General features: G+C 41.7%; 1 protein-coding gene across 1 annotated transcript in view; it reads right to left on the bottom strand.

Moving 5' to 3' along the window:
* Positions 1-761: 761 nt before the first annotated feature.
* The window catches only part of RFT1 (RFT1 homolog), a 31,995-nt gene continuing 12,374 nt past the window's right edge, over positions 762-20,382 (bottom strand). Inside the window, exons 7-13 of the mRNA XM_063427446.1 lie at positions 17,298-17,376; positions 15,821-15,871; positions 7,926-8,056; positions 5,224-5,368; positions 4,618-4,723; positions 2,967-3,216; positions 762-1,729 (exon numbers count right to left, since the gene is read on the bottom strand). Coding sequence (XP_063283516.1) covers positions 1,565-1,729; positions 2,967-3,216; positions 4,618-4,723; positions 5,224-5,368; positions 7,926-8,056; positions 15,821-15,871; positions 17,298-17,376 — 927 coding nt within the window. The 3' untranslated portion in view covers positions 762-1,564. The remainder of the gene's footprint in view (positions 1,730-2,966; positions 3,217-4,617; positions 4,724-5,223; positions 5,369-7,925; positions 8,057-15,820; positions 15,872-17,297; positions 17,377-20,382) is intronic.

The raw sequence follows: 20,382 nt of genomic DNA, 5'->3' as shown, positions 1-20,382 counted from the left end.
TAGTAAATCATGGCATGGCTCTTGCTTGGTTGATTCCATACGCTTCCAATGTTTATTCCATGGTAACATGGGTGTTACTAGATTGCAAAATTATCAGGGGCTTTAGCATAGAGGTACATTGCATGGCCGCTTTTACATATATTGACCCAATCTTCTGTCAAAACCACAACCTTTACTCTGGTCCTGTTCCCAACCTTAAAGGAAGTGGTCTGGGTGCGTATAGTGTCCCTTTAACATCCAACATGTTCCTAAATCATATTGTGTCACCACATTTTTGAAAGAATTAAAAGTTTTATATAAACCTATAGTTATAAACTCCACACCTGCTGTATAAATCCTGCTCCCGGAGCATCAACCAAAATCTAGACTGTTTTTTTTTTTCTTAGGAGCCCACTTGGTGCTCCAGCCCAGGTGTGCCCCCGCACAAGCCACTGCATGGTAATTGGTCATCGCCACGCCTGTGATTTTGTGACCATTTATTACTCCCCATCTACATCTCTTTTTTATGTAAACCCATTTCATAATATCCAATACCATCTATATAACCAAATCTGCCTCCTGATATCGCTCTTATATACCAAGTTACACAACTGTCTCTTTAATATTTCACCATGTATGGTTAACTTTTACCACTAATAATAGTATTATGTAAGTGCCAAGAACATATAAATATTACTTTAAAACTGGCTCTGTCAAAAAAATAAAAATAAAAGAGCATTCCATAAAGATTATAATTGTATTAAATGCTCATATAGACTGCATTGGAATGTCATTGAAATTCCAACACAGTCGAAAGATCTCATAATTCTGAAGCTCTAGGACTTGGAGAAAGAAGACAACTCACCATGGCTGCATCCCCCCGGCCACCACAGCCTGAGCAGCGCTGTCACCATTGGGGGTCTTTGCAAAATGTACAAAGACCCCAGAAGGTGACAGAGCCACTTTAACATGTCACTCTCTCACCCAAGATAGCATACACATTCACTCTGTCACCATCTATTGTCTTGACTACTGAAGAGCTTTTTCTATTTACCTTCCTGACACCCAAATGAGATTATATATATTTAAAATCTCTTTGTGGACCCATCTCATCAGCCACACTGTTCTAACCCGCATTGTTCTACTTATGACTGAAGGCTGTCCACCTCAGCCGCACGGTTCTTACCCTGCATTGTTGCATATTTTTTAAAAAATCACAAATGGATTTCAACCCTTAACCCTTAAAATTCACCCTCAAAATCTTTCACCATAATATCTACAATATAGTCAGTCTTTCAGCTGTTTTGATCCACTGTAATAGTGGATAGTCTGTATCTTATGATGCACTGTGTCTGTAGGCAAGGATCTGACAACTTGCTGTATCAGTTGTTTCTGTTACACTCTGTTTTATCATCACTGTATGCAAAGTTACAGAGTTTGCTGACCCCAAGTAAGGAAGAACAATGACACGTGGTGATTTTTAGTTCTTGAGTTCAGTCCACTTGGCACATTCTTACATCCACAGGAGAGATAGCTCTGTAAACACACCCTTTATAACAGGGCATTGTCCAGGTTTCCACCCTTATTAAACACCCTTTTTGGAACGGCCAGCCAGGAAATGGCTACGGATAAAGTGGATCAGTTTGCTTTCTGACAGTACAATAGTACAGGCAGTGATTGAGATACAGGTAGTGCCTACAAGAATGTGAGCCACACGGAGCAGCCAACCTTGATCACAGCAGAATAACACCTGAAAAAGATCAGAGACACACTGTTAGTTAAAATGTATACCTTGCTGCAAAATCAGATATAGGTGACTGCTTCTTCACCAGGAAAGAACCCCCTTCCTTCCACAGGTATCCTGCGGATATTTTACACATTATGTGAATGGATTTGTTGTAGAGCTGTATTTTTGGAATGTCTGGAGTTAAGGATAACACAGTTACTAGAAGAAACTGCCCTATTATTAAAGACTCTCCACTGTAAGTCGAGGGTGAACATGCATCTGTTTCTCTTTTACTCCCTTTCCCCCTGATTATGACTCTATAATAATTCTTTCACAGTGATTTCACTGCACTGGACCCGTGTTACAGAAATGTATTATTCATACAGTACAACTGCGGAACAAATGTTAGAACTTAAGCAACCCTTTGTCCTAAAGGCTTGGCTACCGGGTGTAAAGTGGTCACTATAATTTAATTTTGGTACTGACTAAGTGTAGAGGACAGCAGTAGTATATAAAAGATTAATATCAATAGGACACCGTTACCTTAACCGGGGATGTGTCCATCCCTAAATCATAAGTAGATGGAGGGTCTTTCATAAGATCTGGCAGAGGCTGAATATATCGATTTAGGACATTTAGTGTAATAGCTGTAGTTAGTGTTAGTACTAGGGTTCCTTTCATCTTATACATGAATTAATGCATAGCAGCTGCTGAGAGCAAAATCTCAGACAGACCAGGGTGAATGTCATGGCATACCCTACACCTGGGTTGCCCAATAGGCAGATATCCAGATATGGTAGAACTACAACTCCCATGAGGCTTTGCATGCCTTTAGAATGACAAAGCATCACAGGAGTTGTAGTTCTACAACATCTAGGGATCTACCTATTGGGCAGTGTTGCCCTACACACTGGTAGGTAAACCCACAATAGAGGGAATAAGGCACAGAGGCCATCACACACCATACATACAGATTGAAAACACGATCATGAGTATAACACAAATACCAGCACTAAAACTAAATCTAGTCTTGAAGTGTGTATTTGTATAAGGGGAACATAATCATCTGATCCTTAGTCAAAATTCTGATTTATCCAAAACGCCTCAATGGCATTATTTTCTGATAATACATGTCACATACACAAAGACAATAGAATATAAAGAGAATGATACAAAATTCTGACCGCTCCTTAAGAATTGCCTACACCCTTTGTAAGAATTTCTATATGGCTATACCTACAAGAACAGGTTTTGGGATTACCTCGGAATATCCAGTTAAAGCAGTGCTGATGCCCAGCATACAGATGACTGCAGGGGATGGAAGGAGACCACGCAGTGGTTGGTAAGGGCTTCCCTTGAAATATTTCCCGATATAAAGCACACTATGTGCAATCCGGAGACCCATGTTGAAGCAGTTTGCCAGGATGAAACCTACGCTTCCCAACCAAACGGTCATATAATATGAGAGGCAAAGGAAACTTGCAGACAGACCCAACATGACATAGTTATACCTGAAAATGTGAAAAAACACTATGAAAAGACAGGTAGGTTTAAGTGCCAGCATATAACGTCCCAACCTACACAGGACTGGGAGGTACACTCCCAGCCAACAGCTGCTAACAATAATTCAACCATCTTCTGAGCTGGGAAGGGAGATCCTGTCTGTCTCCCCAAGTCCTCTCCCATAAAAAAAAAAAAAAACATGTTAATACACTACCATTGCAACTAATGTTACTTTAGGGATGATTCTAATTTGAAGGGGACAGGGGAACTCAGATCTAGTGCAATATAATTTTTTATTCAAACTTTATTTCTCTTTTTCCCCTTCCCAAAACAATTTAAACAATAAACACAACACACACACACAAAAAGCTGGTGTAAAAATAAAACATGCAGTTCCAGGTCACCATTTAGCAATGATTCCACCTCAAAGATTTCCTCTAATCTTCAACCACAGACATAAAACAAGAAATTAGGGGTGATTTTGCTGGGGAAATAAGAAAGGCACAACATAGTGTTTAACTGTCTGTAAATCTTTGTTTTAAAAAAGTTCAATTCTGGTGATTTACACATGAGCAGTCAGTGTCCATGAGGAAGTCCCTGGAGGGACGAAACGCATAGGACTACAGAACTGACAACATATCCATGCTTTTCACTTCTACATATGCGGTTTTAAAATTACATGTAAGCAAATACATTTGTTATTTGTTGTTTATTTTTACATTTGTACTACAATTTTTGCACTTTCCCATAAATGATAATGAGACTGTCTAGGTCCTGAAGCAAGAGAGTGATCTCTTTAAAGATGATCTGAAAGCTTGAAGTTGGCATTAAAAGTGTGAGTGGCCAATTTAACTTTTTTTAATAAAGGTTTATACACAGTTAAACACTATGTTGTGCCTTTCATAATTCCCCTAGCAAAATCACCCCTACTTTCTTGTTTTATGTCAAAGGTGAAAAAAAACAAGAAAAAACTATTGCTTCCAGCTTCATATAATATAAAACACAGCCGTTATTTAAGTGTCCATGTATAAATAATGTGACCAATCAAAACGCAAATATATATACAGCACATATCTTCCTCGAGAAAACAATGCAAGAAAGATAGGTCTTAAAAAAAACAGCTTATCAACCTTAAACTGCAGAATATGTTGGCGCTATATAGATACCTGCTAATAATAATAACGAGTACTATTGGCAGGCTGAATCCTATTGTGTTTGCTGTTCTTTGATACATGGGTTCTTGGCTCCATCGTTTGTAGCTGGCAAGGTTGTTTATTTTATAGCTCGTGATACTATGGTCTCTAAATATCCATTGTGTGTGCCAGTCATAGAAGCGGCCTGATTACTGACACTGGTGGAGAGCTGTGTTACATTGCATTTCAAACCAGTAGTCCTCTAATTCCACCTACCTGTCCACTTCTTCCTTACTCATTGAAGCAAATGTAAAGCACTCTGTGACTCCATTGATTGCCAGCAGGAGCACATAGAGACAGTAGAAGCGCAGTAGAACTGGGCCTAGGAAAAATCAGAAAGTGTGAGATTAGAACACACTATGATACCAAGCCCTACATGGATTTATAGATTTTGGATTGTCAGTCACAGTAAAATCAGACTCTGCCAAGGGTATTTGCTAAAGTGTGAATTGTTGGGAGTTCAAAGTGAATTTGTAATTTCAGGTTAAAATAGACCAAGTGGATTCAACGTCAGCTATGCTTTCAGTTGAGTTTGGCTAAAACGTTCAAATTCAAATTCTTTGTAATTGTGGACAATTAACATTGTTGAATAACCCTGTGCCTGTTTCCTATACCGATTGCTCCCCAGCTCTGAATGTTTACTGCTGATGCTGGAATGCTGTTCTACCTATCTGGCCCATACCACACAATGTCACATCCCTGCTCCTGGCATCACTACAGGGCACGCCGGGCAAGTGTGCAGCATGGGACACCTTACACCATGAAAAGTCCACTAGTTCCAACAAGTATTGTGTCTGCATGTATGACTACAGAATAACCTACCAGAACCTCCGCTTAGCATGGATCCACCATAAATATCCAGTGCAAGCTGTGAATATGCATATCCAAATGCAAGAATGATCAGTCCAATTAGTGTCACTAATTTTAGCAGGGATTCTAGAACCTCAGATGCTGCAGAGACCTCCTCCTGTCAAAACAAAGTGTGAGTAAATGTATAAAATTAGTTTTTATGGAAGCATTATATATCCAATATGCATGTACAAAGAGGGTTATTCACTAAATGCCAAATTTGTTTTAATAATACTCTGCGTGACTTGATGAATTCCATTTGTCCATAATATCAAAATTTACACTGAAATTGTACCTAAAATATTAACCTTTGAATAGTTCTATTAAAAGATTTTAGCAGCTTTGTAACTTTTCTTTTTTTTTTTTTTTTTTTTTTCATTCAAATTTTCCTTTATTTTGTTGTGCATAAAAGATTACAACTTTGCCTGTATAGCCACAACAGCTTCAACAGGTGCGATGGTCACAGAGTTTTGAACAAAATTATGGCATGAAATCAACTTACATATGTTTTAGTCATATAAACGTTTCCTAGTATAGTTAACAGGTTTAACTGTAGCCTTATATCATTAAAGAGACAGCAGCCTAAGGTCGAATGAGGTTGTAGCGAGTGTGAGCCGTGGGGAACAGTGCCCTGGTTGCGTATTTGTACATACATTAGTGAAGGCAGATATGTGCTTCAGGGATAATGTGTAGGTTTACATTTCCATGGTCAAGCATATTAAATGACTGTAGAACAGAGAATACCCTAAGCTCACAGCACCAAATTTAGTCAGGTGATGTCATTATGTATGCCAGTTCTAGTTGTGGCGAAAATGTGAGTTCCATCTAAAACGAATGGGGGGCGGCCTGTGGGCAGCAGGGAGATGTGGGTCGAGGTATCCCTCCAGTCGCTTTAGCTTGGCGCATGAGGGAGTGGGCTTGGAGGTCCTCGGGTAGTAGGTCATTTTGTGGTGCGTGTCTGGGGGCCCGTCACTGGAGGCCTGTAGTGTGTGTTTGTCAGGGGTCCCCGATGGGGCCCCTGGGAGCCGCTTGGGATGTGGTATGTGCTGGCCTCGTCTAGGTGAGGGAGTGGGTCATGTGTGTCTGGTATTCAGAGAGGCTCTCTTTCTTGGAGTCGTCGCTCCGGTAGGGGGTTACGGGCGGTATGGGGTAGTAGATAGGGGGAGCAGTGATGGTGGGGAGTGGCAGAGGGTTGGAGTGGGCTGGGGTGTGAGAGGTGAGGCGTGGACCTCAGGGGCCCGCGCCCGGGTCCGCGTCCCAGCCCCCCCCGCCCCCGGAGCCGGCAGATGCATGTTCGTCCGAACCTGTCTCTGGTGTTCCGTCGTTCCTGCTTGGTCCTGTCAGAGGGGGGGGCCTTCCGGCCGTTCCGGGGGGCTGCGTGTCGTCTCTGGTACCGGCTGGGGAGGCGAGCCATCGGAGCCAGTGGTACCATGTGTCAAGGTAGCGCTGCGTGCGTCCCGCCGCCGAGAGGATCAGCTCCTCAATCTGCCTAATATCCTCCACCCTGGCCAGCCATTCTCTCAGTGTCGGGGCCGTGGTTTTTTTCCAATGCTTCGGGATGAGACTACGTGCCGCATTTAGGATGTTAGTTGGAGCAAGTAGGTGATGTTTGATGTTTGATGTTAGTTGGAGCAAGTAGGTTTCCGGTACGAGTTGTATGTTCGCATCCGTCATGGTCACTATTACCGCGTGGATCGCCGTCCAAAAGGGTTTAATAAGTGGACAAGTCCACCAGATGTGGAAGAGGGATCCCAGTTCCTTTCCGCACCTCCAGCATTCGGGTTCGCAGGTGGTTGTCATTATGGATAGCTTCTCAGGTGTCCTGTACCAGTGTGATAGCATTTTATACCCAGTTTCCTGGAATTTGGTGGCTATGGATGCTTTGTGTATGAGCGTAAACACTGTGGTCCATTGTTCCGCTGGTAATGTGTATCCTAGGTCCCGTTCCCAGTATTTAGTGAAGTAGGGGAGAGGTGTGTCGGTGGTTGGTGTGATCTGCATGCGGTAGAGGAACGATATTGCGTGTGGTGGGCTTGGAGGGTTCGTGCATACCGTCTCAAATGTAGTGAGTGCACGGGCTGCTGAGTCCAGTCCGGGTGTGGTCTTCAGAAACCTCGTTAGTTGGTGGTATTTGAAGTGGAGTGGCCAGGTGTGCGGGTTATTCGGGACCAGGTCTCCCAGAGGCATGATTGAGCCCTGTTTGTACACGTCCTTCAATCTGCAGGGGGTCGGTAGTCCCAGCGCCATAGTGTAGCGGGGGTCCTCCGCCAGGGGGAATCTTGGGTTGTGCGATACGGGACTGTAACTTTTCTAACTAGTCAACATAATTAATCATAGCATACTTGGATCTGGTGCTTGGAAGGTCACGTTTCTATAAAAAAAAAAAACACAAAAAAAAACATACGAGTGTAAGGCATTTCATGTGACACGCATGTGCTTACAAGTAGTTGGATGGCTGATAGGGGAAATGATACATGATTAAATCACATCAGTGGATGTGGGGTGGAGCCTGGGTGCCAGAGACTAATTTGAAACTAACAAGAACACCCTGGATGTAAAAGATAAGTGTGAAAGTTTCTTGTACTGTAAACTGTAAAGCAATAGACGGTAGTGTTTATGGTTCTTGGAATGTCCCTTTAATGGATGCTTGCTCTAAAAAGTAGATACAGGCCCACCTTTTGTTGACTCTTGACAGTTTTTCCTCGCTCCAGCACCTTTGAAAAATATACATAGAAGCTTTCCTCTATGGGTAGAAAGATGAATCGTGCCACAAGTGAGCCAAGATTGTTCACAATATCATACACTCCTAAAGTAAGAGAGTAAATAAACGTGAATCAGCTTATTAGAATTCCAACAAACTGTTCCTATCACAAACTAACAAATACCCCTTTTATTTCCTACTAATAACATTACATCAAACATCATCATTGCCAGGTGTGCATGTGTGTGTCTGTGAGTCGCATTCCATAGCAATTAGAATGGCAGCGAACAGTAAAGCTATGGGTCTCCAATATGTTAATAGCTTACTAGACCCTGCAAGAGCCTCCTGTATGTGATTAAAGTTCAATTTAGAGATTGAGATACAATTATTTTTTTATTTTATTTTTTATTTGCAATTTCTAGGGTACATATACAAGATATACAGTGTCGGTAGATACAATCTTTACATCGTGAGTGGCCCCAAAGGCACAACAAGCCATTAACACTCATAATAGTCATGCATTTCACATTTTCCAGGTTAACTCTCAGCTATTGTCCCGTGCTTTTAGTGTTGTTGTTAACCTGTGGCCTGGGCCGTTGTTCTGTGTACCAACGGTTGAGTCTCAGTGTCTGTGTGTACCGATTTTGTGTTTAGTTTAGTTTAAATAAGTGAACTTTATCAACTATCAACTGGGGAGGAGGGGGAGCTGGATGGGAGGGGGGGGAGGGGGAAGGTAAAACATGGTTTCACAGAGTTTTCTTGTTGAGGTCCCTAATGTGCTCGCGTTCTATTCCTGTGATATTAATTCTTATGGTGTCTTATGCGCTTGAGTTGTTTCCTTGCGAGTTTGGTATCTTATCTCTCACCTATGACTCAACTCTCAGTAGCTGCCACCGTCTGTGAGTCCTGTTTCAGGGGGTGCCTATACCCGTCCCACAGTCTCCACGCCTCCACCCAAAATTTTTGTGGAGCCCTGTAGGCTCTGGTTGCGCATTCATATAGTTTGACCGTGTCCACCTGTGCTATACTCATTTCTATAGGTGGTGGGGCTTTTTGTAGAAAGGCCTTGGCAATGGTTGTGATTACTGCTATAGTAATATGGAAGATAAGATATTTGTGAGATTTGGGCAGGTTCGGTGGGATGTGTTGTAAGAGAAAAATTTCCGGCGATAGAGGTATATCTATATTCCCTATTTTCTGTATGAGGGATTTTATATCTTCCCATAATTTAGTGATGGCAGGGCACGTTCACCAGATGTGCAGAGTATCACCCGTATCAACCCCGTCTATGTGTTTCATCTTGGTGGGTACCATATGCCATCTATATAGCATTTTCCTAGACACCTCTATCTGGGAGGTGCAAAGTGTAAGTTGTTTATTAGCTACAAAGCTTTTCCGCCATTCATCGTCTGACAATTGTCTGCCTATATCTTTTTCCCACTGTTTTATAAAGTGCATATGCCTTATCTCTTTGGTGGGCAGGGAGCTATCATATATTTTGGAAATGATGCCAGGCGACCTTTTAGGTGACCTGCATAGTTTTTCCAGTGCCAGCATATTCCTTTTTATAGTCGGTGTTGTGTTTGTCTCTTTGTGTTTCCCGATCCATGAGCTTATCTGCCGGTGCGCAAGTTCAGCCGTGGGTGGGAGTCCATACTTCTTTTGTAACGTGTGAAAGGGGATATGTTCAGTTTTGTCTACGAGTTGGTGTACATGTGTTAGACCTAAGCTAGCCCATCTGCTTATGTTCAGGTGTGGGATAAGTATTTCAAAGGAGCAGAGCAGCATCGTTGGGGGGATTTCCATGTTGGGGTTTAGGGTCTTAGTGTATTTGTCCCACTCTTTTAGCGTCAGGGAAGTTATAGGAAGCATATCCTGAAACTTTCTCCTGTGTTGCTTAGGTATCCCTGCAAGTATCGTGATTTCGTAGCCCTCTGTGTATGTCGCCTCTATTTGTACCCATGAGGGTGGCGAGGCATGACGGTGAAAAGCTGTCACTAGCGGACCAATGATTGCCGCCCTATAATATAAGTCCAGATTTGGGAGTCCCATGCCCCCTCTTTTTTGTGTTAGGTAGAGTATATTTGCTGCGACTCTAGGCTCTTATGTGTCCATACAAAATAATTAAGTGTTTTCTGTGCCTCAGTGATGTATGACGTGGATAGTTGTATAGGCAGGGTACGGAACAAATATTGGGGTTTGGGGAGGATCATCATTTTCACGGCTGCTACTCTGCCAGTCCCTGAGATATATTTAGTTTTCCAACTTAAGAGTTGGTTTTTGATAGTGTGGAGAAGTGTGTTGTAATTGGTTTTGAGTAGTTTATGTGCGTGCATTGTGAATTTAATACCCAAAAATGTGAGATAGTCTTGTCTCCACTCAAAGGCATTAGTTTGTTGTAGCGTTCTGGCTATATCTGGTGTTGCGTGTAAGCACATGGCTTGTGTTTTTGTTATATTTAATTTATATGAGCAAGCGCTGTATTTGGCTAATAAGTCGTTGAACACTGGAATGGATGTGAGCGGATTGGTTAATGATAGCATTACATAGTCTGCAAATGCCGTGAGTTTGTGGTCTTTCCCTCCTTTTGTGATACCTGAGATTAATTTATCATCTGATTGTTTGCAACAGTGGCTCCAGGGCTAAAATATATAGGAGCGGCGATAATGGGCAACCTGGCCTCGTTCCATTCGAAATATTAAAGGGCAAAGAGGCAAAACCGCTATTTGTTACTCTAGCAGAGGGCCTGGAATACAGTGCTGCAATCAAGTTTAGGAATTGGTGGGGGAAGTTAAATTTTTGCAGCGGTTCTCTTAAGAAGCTCCAGTGTAGCCTGTCAAACGCTTTCTCAGCGTCCAGCGACAGGAACAAACTGGGCTCTCTCTGTTGTTGCTTGGAGTACAGTAAGTTGTATAACTTCCTTGTGCCATCCGCCCCCTGCCTACCTTTTACAAAGCCCACTTGGTCTTGTTTAATTACTGTGGGTATCATATCCGCTATCCTTGTGGCATATAATTTAGCTAGAAGTTTGGTGTCCGTGTTTAGCAAAGAGATGGGCCTTAGATTTTGTGGTTTGTTTGTTGGTTTTCCTGGTTTCAGTAGAGTGACTATATGTGCCATCAGCATGTCTTGTGGCATAGTACCTGTAGATATTATATGGTTAACCCCTTAAGGACCAAACTTCTGGAATAAAATGGAATCATGACGTGTCAGACATGTCATGTGTCCTTAAGGGGTTAAATGTGTCAACTAGGTGTGGTCCTATTATATGGCAGAATGTTTTGTAGTAATTGTTGGTCGGACCATCTGGGTCAGGTGATTTGCCTTGAGGTAATGATTTTATCATTTGCAAGATTTCGTGCAGGGTGCGCTGATTGCCTTTTGTTGCTCTAACGTGAGGCTGGGTAGGCTTATCTTGGATATAAAATGTTGTATTTCTGTTAGGGTTGGTTGGTGTGTCTGTGGGTCATTTTGTATGTTGTATAGGGCATTATAAAAGACAGCCATTTCTGTGAGGATTTCCTGCGGATTGTATACTTTTCCCCCTGTTTGGCTATGCAGGTAGGGAATCTTTGATTGAGCCAGTTTCAGTCTTAGCAGGGATGCTAAGGCTTTTCCAGCTTTGTTGCTTTGTGTATAGTTGCCTATTTTTAATTTTTGGAGTATGTATGCCGTGTTGTCTAAGAGCATCTCATTTATTTGTTTCGTAACTTTAGCTATTTCTCTCTCGTGTTCTGTTGTGGGCTTTACGTATTGGGCACTTTGTAGGTCCCGTAGTGTTTTCAGTAGTTCTAGATATCTCTTGTCCTGTGTTTTTTTGAGATATGAGGCTCTGCTTATGAAGATTCCCCTGACCACCGCTTTGTGTGCTTGCCATGTCGTTGTTGGTTTTAGTTCAGGAAGTGTATTGTTGTTGAAATATTCAGTGATATCTTGTTTTACCTGTGTGCAAAATTCATCATTATTAATTAGGGTATCATTTAGCCTCCACGGGGCCTTTCCCCTATGGTCGAAGTTGGCCTGTATTGTTGCGGACACTGGAGCGTGATCGACCAGCTTATGTCTCTGATTTCACTGTTAGTAACTTTTTGTAATAAATCGTTGGAGACTAGGATCATATCGATCCTGGAATAAGACTTATGGACTTGTGAGAAATAGATGCACCCCTTTTCGTTTGGATGGCGTACCCTCCACACATCATATAGATTGTGTTCTAACATAAGCTTGGTTAGTGTTTTGCATTGTTGTGTTAAGTGCTTGGTCCTGGATGCGCCAGGGCTAAGTGATGTATCCGCCACTGGTTGCATAATGTGATTTAAGTCACCACAGATTAGCATTTATTTTATTGTATGGGTGGTATTCTATTAAGAACTTTAAGTAGAAAATTTATTTGGTTCGTATTTGGCCCATATATCCCCACTAGTGTATATTTGACCATATTGATGCTACAGTAGATTATGAGATAACGTCCTTGCGTGTCCTTTTGGACCTGCATTAATTCAAAGGCGAGACATTTGTGGAAAAGGAAGGACACACCCCTAGATTTGGATGAGTGAGTCGCATGATACTGAATAGGGTAGTCCCTTGACCCAAATATTTGGGTTTTGTTATGTTTAAAATGTGTCTCCTGTAGGCACATTATATCAGTGCGTTCTCTCTTCATGGCTTCCAATAGTACCCTTCTTTTATGCGGGGTATTAAGTCCCCTCACATTGTGAGTTTGTATTTTCATACTAAGTTGGTGGGTTTAAAAAAGTGCGCAAGGTGGGTTTGTGTTGTCCGCCTGCATTGTCTGTGCATTTTTGAAAAAACTTCTCTAGGTGTTCAGCTCGTATGTGCGTCTGAATCAGGATTTTTCTGTTAATGTTGTTAACTGCTTCATAGATGGAAGCGGCGATTGGATCAGAAACTCGGGAGATAGGAAAGGATAGCGGGTGACCGGGAGGGGTATAACTTGGATATTTACAACTTACCCCTGGCGGGGTCATGGCGCCTAGTGGCGGAGCCATGGCGGGTAGATATCAAGATATCTGTGTGTGTGGCTAACGGCCTTAACAAGTTATTTATGTGGGCTAGGACCTGCATATAGTGCTATTCCTGTGTGTGGCAACCCGAATGTGCTACAGTGTGAGCTCTGAGCGGCATCCTCATCATCCATCACCCGTGGATCATATTGCATTTTAGGGCATCTGGGTACTCTTTAACAAGTGTCTGGTTATTACTTATTTTCCTTTCTCATCAATATACAAGAACGCATATGTATCCACTTCAATATAAACATTCCCATTTGTTACATGCTTGAGATTTGTACAATTAGAGTGTTCTAGAAGTGTGTTGAAGGAAGAAAACTACATGTCTAAACGTGTGCTCTCTTGATACCTGACCTCTCATGCTTCTAGCAGCCAGAGTCCTGAGGTTTTCTGATATGCAATCTTCGTTGCGTTATTCTTGTTCTTGTCTCTGTCGAGGTTGCCTTTGGGAGTGTACGGTGAGGGTCTTTATCGAGTGACAAAGTGGAATTTGGTTTCGCGTTTAATTCACTTGTCTTTTCCGAAACCGTGTTCCTTCGGTGTGTGTGTGCCATTCGTCGATGCTCTAATCTGGGTTTGGGTGAGCCGTTTTCGTAAGGATGTCTCCAGAGGTGGGAAGCAGTTTGTCTGCCTATATAGAAGTTGTTGCTTGCCTGTCGGGTTGTCTCCAGTACAGTGTTAATGGCCATCTCGTCGGGCTGGAGCCGTGCTCCATTCTATCTGCATTCTCTGGGGGGGGGGTAACGTTGTCTTTTCTGCCGTGTGTCCCAGGGTGCCCCATTTTTAAAGTATTTTTGTTCCTTCTTCTGGGGATGAAATCGTATACAGCGCACCTTCCCGTGTGACGAGCATTTTAGTGGGGAATCCCCATCGGAATCGTAGTCCATTTGCCTGCAGCCTGTCAGCAATATGTGCAAAATCTTTCCTTCTTCTTAGCGTAGTGGAGGACAGGTCGGCAAATATTTTCACCGTCCAGGTACTCTTGATGAGGGGTAGGTTTATTCCTGCAGGTGCGTAGGACCATATCTTTGATATTGAAGTAATGTACTTTTGCTAGTACATCTCGTGGGACATCATCTGGGAGATGTTGCGGTTTCGGGAGTCTATGTACCCGGTCCAGGAGTAGCATTTCTTCTGGTATGTCCGGCGCATAGGCCCTCAGTAGGCCTCTAACATACATTTGCAGCCCTTCCGGTGGGGTCGACTCAGGGATCCCCCGCAGCCGCAGATTGTTCCTCCTGGAGCGATCTTCGAGGTCCGCTAGTTTTGCTTCATTCGTTATTAGCTTTTGTTCTAGTTGTTCTACATGGGTTGCTAAATCATTATGCGCTGTGGCGAAATCATCCATTTTGGATTCCACTTGCGACGTTCTTTTGCTAATCTCTTGTACGTCTCTCCTCAGGGAATCCATGGAGTGCTGCCAGGACATGATGAGCTTCTGGGAGAGATTATCCAGCGCCATTTGTAAGTGGCTTTTAGTAATCTGATCAGCCGAGGCAGAGTGCTCCATGTCTTGCTGTGAGTCTTGATGATGATCAGGACTAGCGGCGCCATCTTGTGCGGGCTGCTGGTGCTCCAAGGTTTCTGCTGGTTGTTTATTGCCAAAAAAGTTTAGTTTTTTGGTCTTGGCTGAGCCTTTCCTTTGTTTATTCTGAGCCATCGTTTGTTTTGCTGGTTTGCAGGTCTTAAGTATCCAGATTGAGACAGATTCTAGGCCTTGGTAGCCGGAGCTCAGGTTCAAGCGACCATTAAGCTCGGCAGTTAGCCACGCCCCGAGAGAGATACAATTATTTAAGGTAAATTACATCTGTTTGAAAGTGAAACCAGTTTTTTTTTTCATGCAGGCTCTGTCAATCATAGCCAGGGGAGGTGTGGCTAGGGCTGCATAAACAGAAACAAAGTGATTTAACTCCTAAATGACAGTGAATTGAGCAGTGAAATTGCAGGGGAATGATCTATACACTAAAACTGCTTTATTTAGCTAAAGTAATTTAGGTGACTATAGTGTTCCTTTAAATGTTTATAAGCCCTATTCAGTAAGAAATATGTTTCTATTTGGAAACAACCCAATGCCATTGCCAAACATACACAATAGCATTGACTCTTATGCACACTTGGTTATCCTTTAAACCAGGAAGAACTGACAATGGAACTGCAAAAGCAAATCCAAAATAGCCAAATTTAAAACATATTACCATTTGCCAGTTGAGCTTGTTTTGTCTACAATTTGTGGTTCCTCTGTCAGCTCTCCTGTGTTCAAGGTTATATGAATATCTACACCTATATAAGCTCTCCTCCTAGATCTGCTAAACATTCTGTAAGTACAAGCTTTCTATTTGCTGCCCTTGCAACAATTATTAGATTTCACTTCCCATTATCTTGTGCCAGGCTAAGATCATAGCACCGATGGACAGTCTTGCACAGTTTTTCACTAAAGTGCGAATTTAAACTGAATTTCAAGACCAAATTAGCCAAAAATGGAAGCCTAGCTAACTTGTAAAATGTTTCAAGTTTGGCAGTTTTTATCTTGAATTTGAAATTCAATTTGGGTTCAATTGTAATTGTCGCTTTAGTAAATAAGCCTGTTGGTCTCGGACAATGTTTAACTCTTAAGAACCAGATGTAGACAATGAGCAAGTAATTGGTCCATAAGTGGTTAAAATACAGTTGATGGCCAACTACTTTTAAACATCGAAAAAAAAAAAAACACCATTCTTTCAAAAATAATTCCGGTCATTCAAACACGATTATCATCATTATTATCATCAGTGACACCATGATAACAATACAGCTAATACATTACAAAACAATTGGTCTTTTATAAATGGCCTTTACTTACCCTGATCTCCAAATGACAGCACATTCAGAAAAGTCATTACATAACGTTCACCTGCACAATTTAGGAAGAAGGAAAAAAAGCTTAATAGATCAAATATATCCATGAACAATGATTCCTGGCATTCTTGGTTGCCATTTAATTGCTGCCTTGCTCGGTTTTCTTCATTCCCTGTATAATGGATGTGATTGTAGGTATTTCTTGACGATTACAATTGGCTTCCAGAATCTATCACAATTTATTTGACGGACAGACAAAGAAAGCTAATTGCAAGGGTTGCTACTTTGTTTACAGACATCGGGCTGCTCATATGCAGAACCCAGCACCACACCATCTTAACAATTTAATGATGTAGGCATCATACTAACTCTCAGACTGGAAATTGGTTCTTAAAGTTTTATAGCCAGGGGAGACAAACAGTCATCCTCTGTCATGTAACTACAGCTCTCAAAAAGCTCAGCCACCCACAGGAAAGAAAAGCTTTAAATGAGTTCTAAATCTACTATGGCTGGAGAATCCATCGAATGGCTTATCTTGCCTTAGCCTAAATGTATGAAGACAATAACTGCAGGCATTTCGTCATGGCTGAACATTATTCTCCTTCGAAACACAAACGTGCAGATTCAGGCTAATGAAATTCTATACATGTTATATGCATGCAAAATGGAAAGCATATATGTAATGCAGGAAAGGGTTGTTTTAAAGAATCAATATTGGAAGACATTAAAATACTACTAACTCTCTGCCTATAGGGCTTGGGCAGGGAGGGCTAATGTATAGCTACAGATAGACCTGTACAGACCTGAATTTCCTGCGTAACAATTTAATATTTCCTACTCAGTTTTGGGATGTGAAAGAGTTAATTTATTTATCTGTGTAACAGTTCCTTGTCTAATAAAAACTATGTGCAGGAGCTTACAACACTGAAATTCAAGGAGCACTTTGTTTTAATCCACATTTAAATCACAAAAATTATATATATATATATATATATATATATATATATATATATATATATATATATATATATATATACTTCCTGTAATAACCATCTTCCTTTCTGGAAGGTACATACTGTAGCAATGAGACCATCGTGAGCTGATTTGCTGACTCGACTACACCCCACAGCCAATCTCTATCCTCTTATTAACTATACAGAATTTTTAAATCACGCTAAGCAGAAAGGTGGCTTTTAATGCAAATACAGTGATTGGCTGGGGGACATGCACGTCAGGAGCTCAGCTCTTAATGATTTCTCATAGGCTGAGCTGAATACATGCCCTGGACACTTGCAATCAGGAAGATGTTTTATAGAACGGGGAGGTGTGGTTAAGAGTGCAGGAATAAATATGCAATCTTTAAATCTCTTTTTTCTGGGAAATAAATAAATATGGAGAAAATGCAGCATAAACTCGAAGCCAAAATTTGTCAAATGAACTTAACGTTGAGGTGTCCAGAATTTTCCTGGAGCGATAGTTACCTTCTGTCAGTATCTGCTTAAGGAAAGACTGTTTGAAAAAGCTCAGTGCCAGCCATGCCTGTTTCCAATCTAGGAAGTCCTGCAAGATAAGTAAAACATTTCAGTCTTACAATAAGAGAGATCTATTAACGTGTCTGCTTCAAATCCTGTTGTAGCACTGTTTGACCATTGCAGGAGTGCTCTGACGTTCCACATGGTTCAGTAAAGAGGTGTGAATGGAGAAGACATTGACTCCAGATGAAACTAAAGCTAAAAACCTTAAAGGACTTAAATAGCCCCTGATGGATATTTCATTTTTCTACATACTTTCTAGCAACATCAATTATCCCATTATTTCATAATCCACCAAAAAGAGGCAGCATCTCATTTAAAATTGCATGCAGTTGTTTACAAACCCCAGAATATCTGGTCTCCATAATATATAACATTTTACTCAGACTGGTTTCTATCTCAAGTCCCATTGTGAATAGAAATGGTCAAACATTAATCACAATCAGCAAAGATATGGACTGAACTCCATCCCCCCATGGTCTTGGTTGGTGCTCGTTCAAACCAGAGTTGGCAAGTCTCCAATAATTCAGTAGTCACAATTAAAGTTCAGACACACAACTGCTGGTATCTAATAAACAAACAAACAAACAAACATTAATTCATTTTGCTCTCACTAGACACCAAAACATAACTGCAGGATACCAGCGGCTGTGTGCCTGAACCTTTCTTGTTATTAGAGATTGGCAAACAGACTTAGCTGCTGATTGCTATGATCATAGTCCAAAATATACCAACTGACCCATTAGTCGGTTATAAAAAATAAATTCCAATGAAATGTTAGTTCTGTAGTCCAACATATAAACCTAATTACCGATTTCCCCATAATTGCCTTGTCAAAAAAACAGAAATCATCCTTATTTGCCCAGTTTCTACTTTCAGGGAAACCCTGGGTACCAACATACTGGAAGAAAACAGATCCACCATCTCTTACTGAGATTCATATATTAGAGAGAGATGGTCACATGCTCCAGATCCCCCTACAGCAGCGTTTCCCAATTGGTGTTCCGCCGAAATGTATTTTTTTTTTTTTTAAATGGCTGCGGGCGGTGAGGGAGCAGTGCGCTCTGATCTCCCTGCTCAGCTCCCTTGTGCGCACAGCAGTGATGCCGGAGCCGGAATATGACGTCACTCCAGCTCCACTAGGAGGCGTGCGAGGGAGCTGAGCAGAGATATCAGAGCTCCCTCGCCGCCAGCCTCCACCGCTCACCTGTCTGTCCCTCGCTGCCCGCCAAGCTGCAGCCATCCCCACTGGACCACAGGGACTTTATGCTGCAGCCCCACTGGATCCCAGGGACTCCATGCCAGCACTCCTAAAGGTAGGGGGGGCTGGGTGGTGTAAAACGTAAAAAAAAAAAAAAGAAAAAAAGAATTGTATGTGTGTCTGTTTGTCAGTGAGAGTGAATGTGTGCATGTCAGTGAGTGTATGTGTTTGGCAGTGAGAATGTATGTGATCTTGTCAATGAGAGTGTACATGTGTTTGTATGTTTGTCTATAAAAGAGTGTGTGTTTGTCAGTGAGAGTGTATGTGTGCATGTCAAAGAGTGTATGTGTGCATGTCAAAGAGTGTATGTGTGCATGTCAAAGAGTGTATGTGTGCATGTCAAAGAGTGTATGTGTGCATGTCAAAGAGTGTATGTGTGCATGTCAAAGAGTGTATGTGTGCCTGTCAAAGAGTGTATGTGTGCCTGTCAAAGAGTGTGTGTGCCTGTCAAAGAGTGTATGTGTGCCTGTCAAAGAGTGTATGTGTGCCTGTCAAAGAGTGTATGTGTGCCTGTCAAAGAGTGTATGTGTGCCTGTCAAAGAGTGTATGTGTGCCTGTCAAAGAGTGTATGTGTGCCTGTCAAAGAGTGTATGTGTGCCTGTCAAAGAGTGTATGTGTGTTGGTCTGTGAGAGTGTGTGTGTGCATGTCAGTGAGTGTGTGTGTTTCTGTCAAAGAGTGTGTATCTGTGTCAAGGTTTGTGTATGTGTCACTGTGTGCATCTAAGTGTGTGTGTGTGTATGTGCCAGTATGTATCAGTGTGTTTGTATGTGCCTGTGTGTGTGTATCTGAGTGTGTCAGTGTGTATCTGTGGGTGCAAGTGTGTGTATGTCACTGTGTGTATCTGAGTGTGTGTGTGTGTATTTGTGAGTCAAGGGGTGTGTATCTGTGTGTCAGTGTGTATCTGTGTGCCAGTGTGTGTATATAGCTGTGTGTCAGATATATATACACACTGACACAGAGATACACACACTGGCACATACAAACACAGATACACACACCTTGATACACAGACACATACAAACACAGATACACAGACTTTGAAACAGACGCACACACCTTGACACAGATACATACACACACACACACACAGATACACACTGTGTGTCAAGGTGTGTGTATCTGTATGCTACTATCTGCCAGTGTGTATCTGTGTGTCAGATTCATATACACTGGCACATACAAACACAGATACACACACACCTTGACACACAGATAGATACATACACACACTGACAGATACACACACCTTGACACACAGTGTGTGTATCTGTGTGCCACTGTGTGTATCTGTGTGTCAGATTCATACACACTGGCACATACAAACGCACACACACTCACCTTGACAGATACACACACACTGTGTGTATATCTGTGTGTCAGATATACAACTGGCACATACAAGCACAGATATACGCACACCGGCACATAAAAAACAAAACAAAAAAAAAACGGCGCAATAGATTTATAAATTTTTTCGGGAGGGGGGTTCCACGATGTTGATACACTATGTCAAAGGGTTCCATGGGAAAAATTAATTGGGAAACCCTGCCCTACAGACAATATTCCCTCACATGAAGCCTAGTTCATATCAGGTTGGATAAAAAATTTATGATTTTTTAAACAAATAATATAATTAAAAAATATTATAAAACAAACATTTTTTTTCTTTTAATTTAAAATCAGATGCATTATAAACCAGAGGTTATTCAGCATGGAATATTGAAAAGTATTTATGTAGCATGAGGCTGTATATGAATGCAATATTTACATAT

This window comes from Pelobates fuscus, chromosome 7 (genome assembly GCF_036172605.1).
Source record: "Pelobates fuscus isolate aPelFus1 chromosome 7, aPelFus1.pri, whole genome shotgun sequence".
Taxonomy (NCBI): Eukaryota; Metazoa; Chordata; class Amphibia; order Anura; family Pelobatidae; genus Pelobates; species Pelobates fuscus.
The sequence above is the reverse complement of the archived record's forward strand: the minus strand, read 5'-3'. Positions and strand labels throughout refer to the sequence as shown.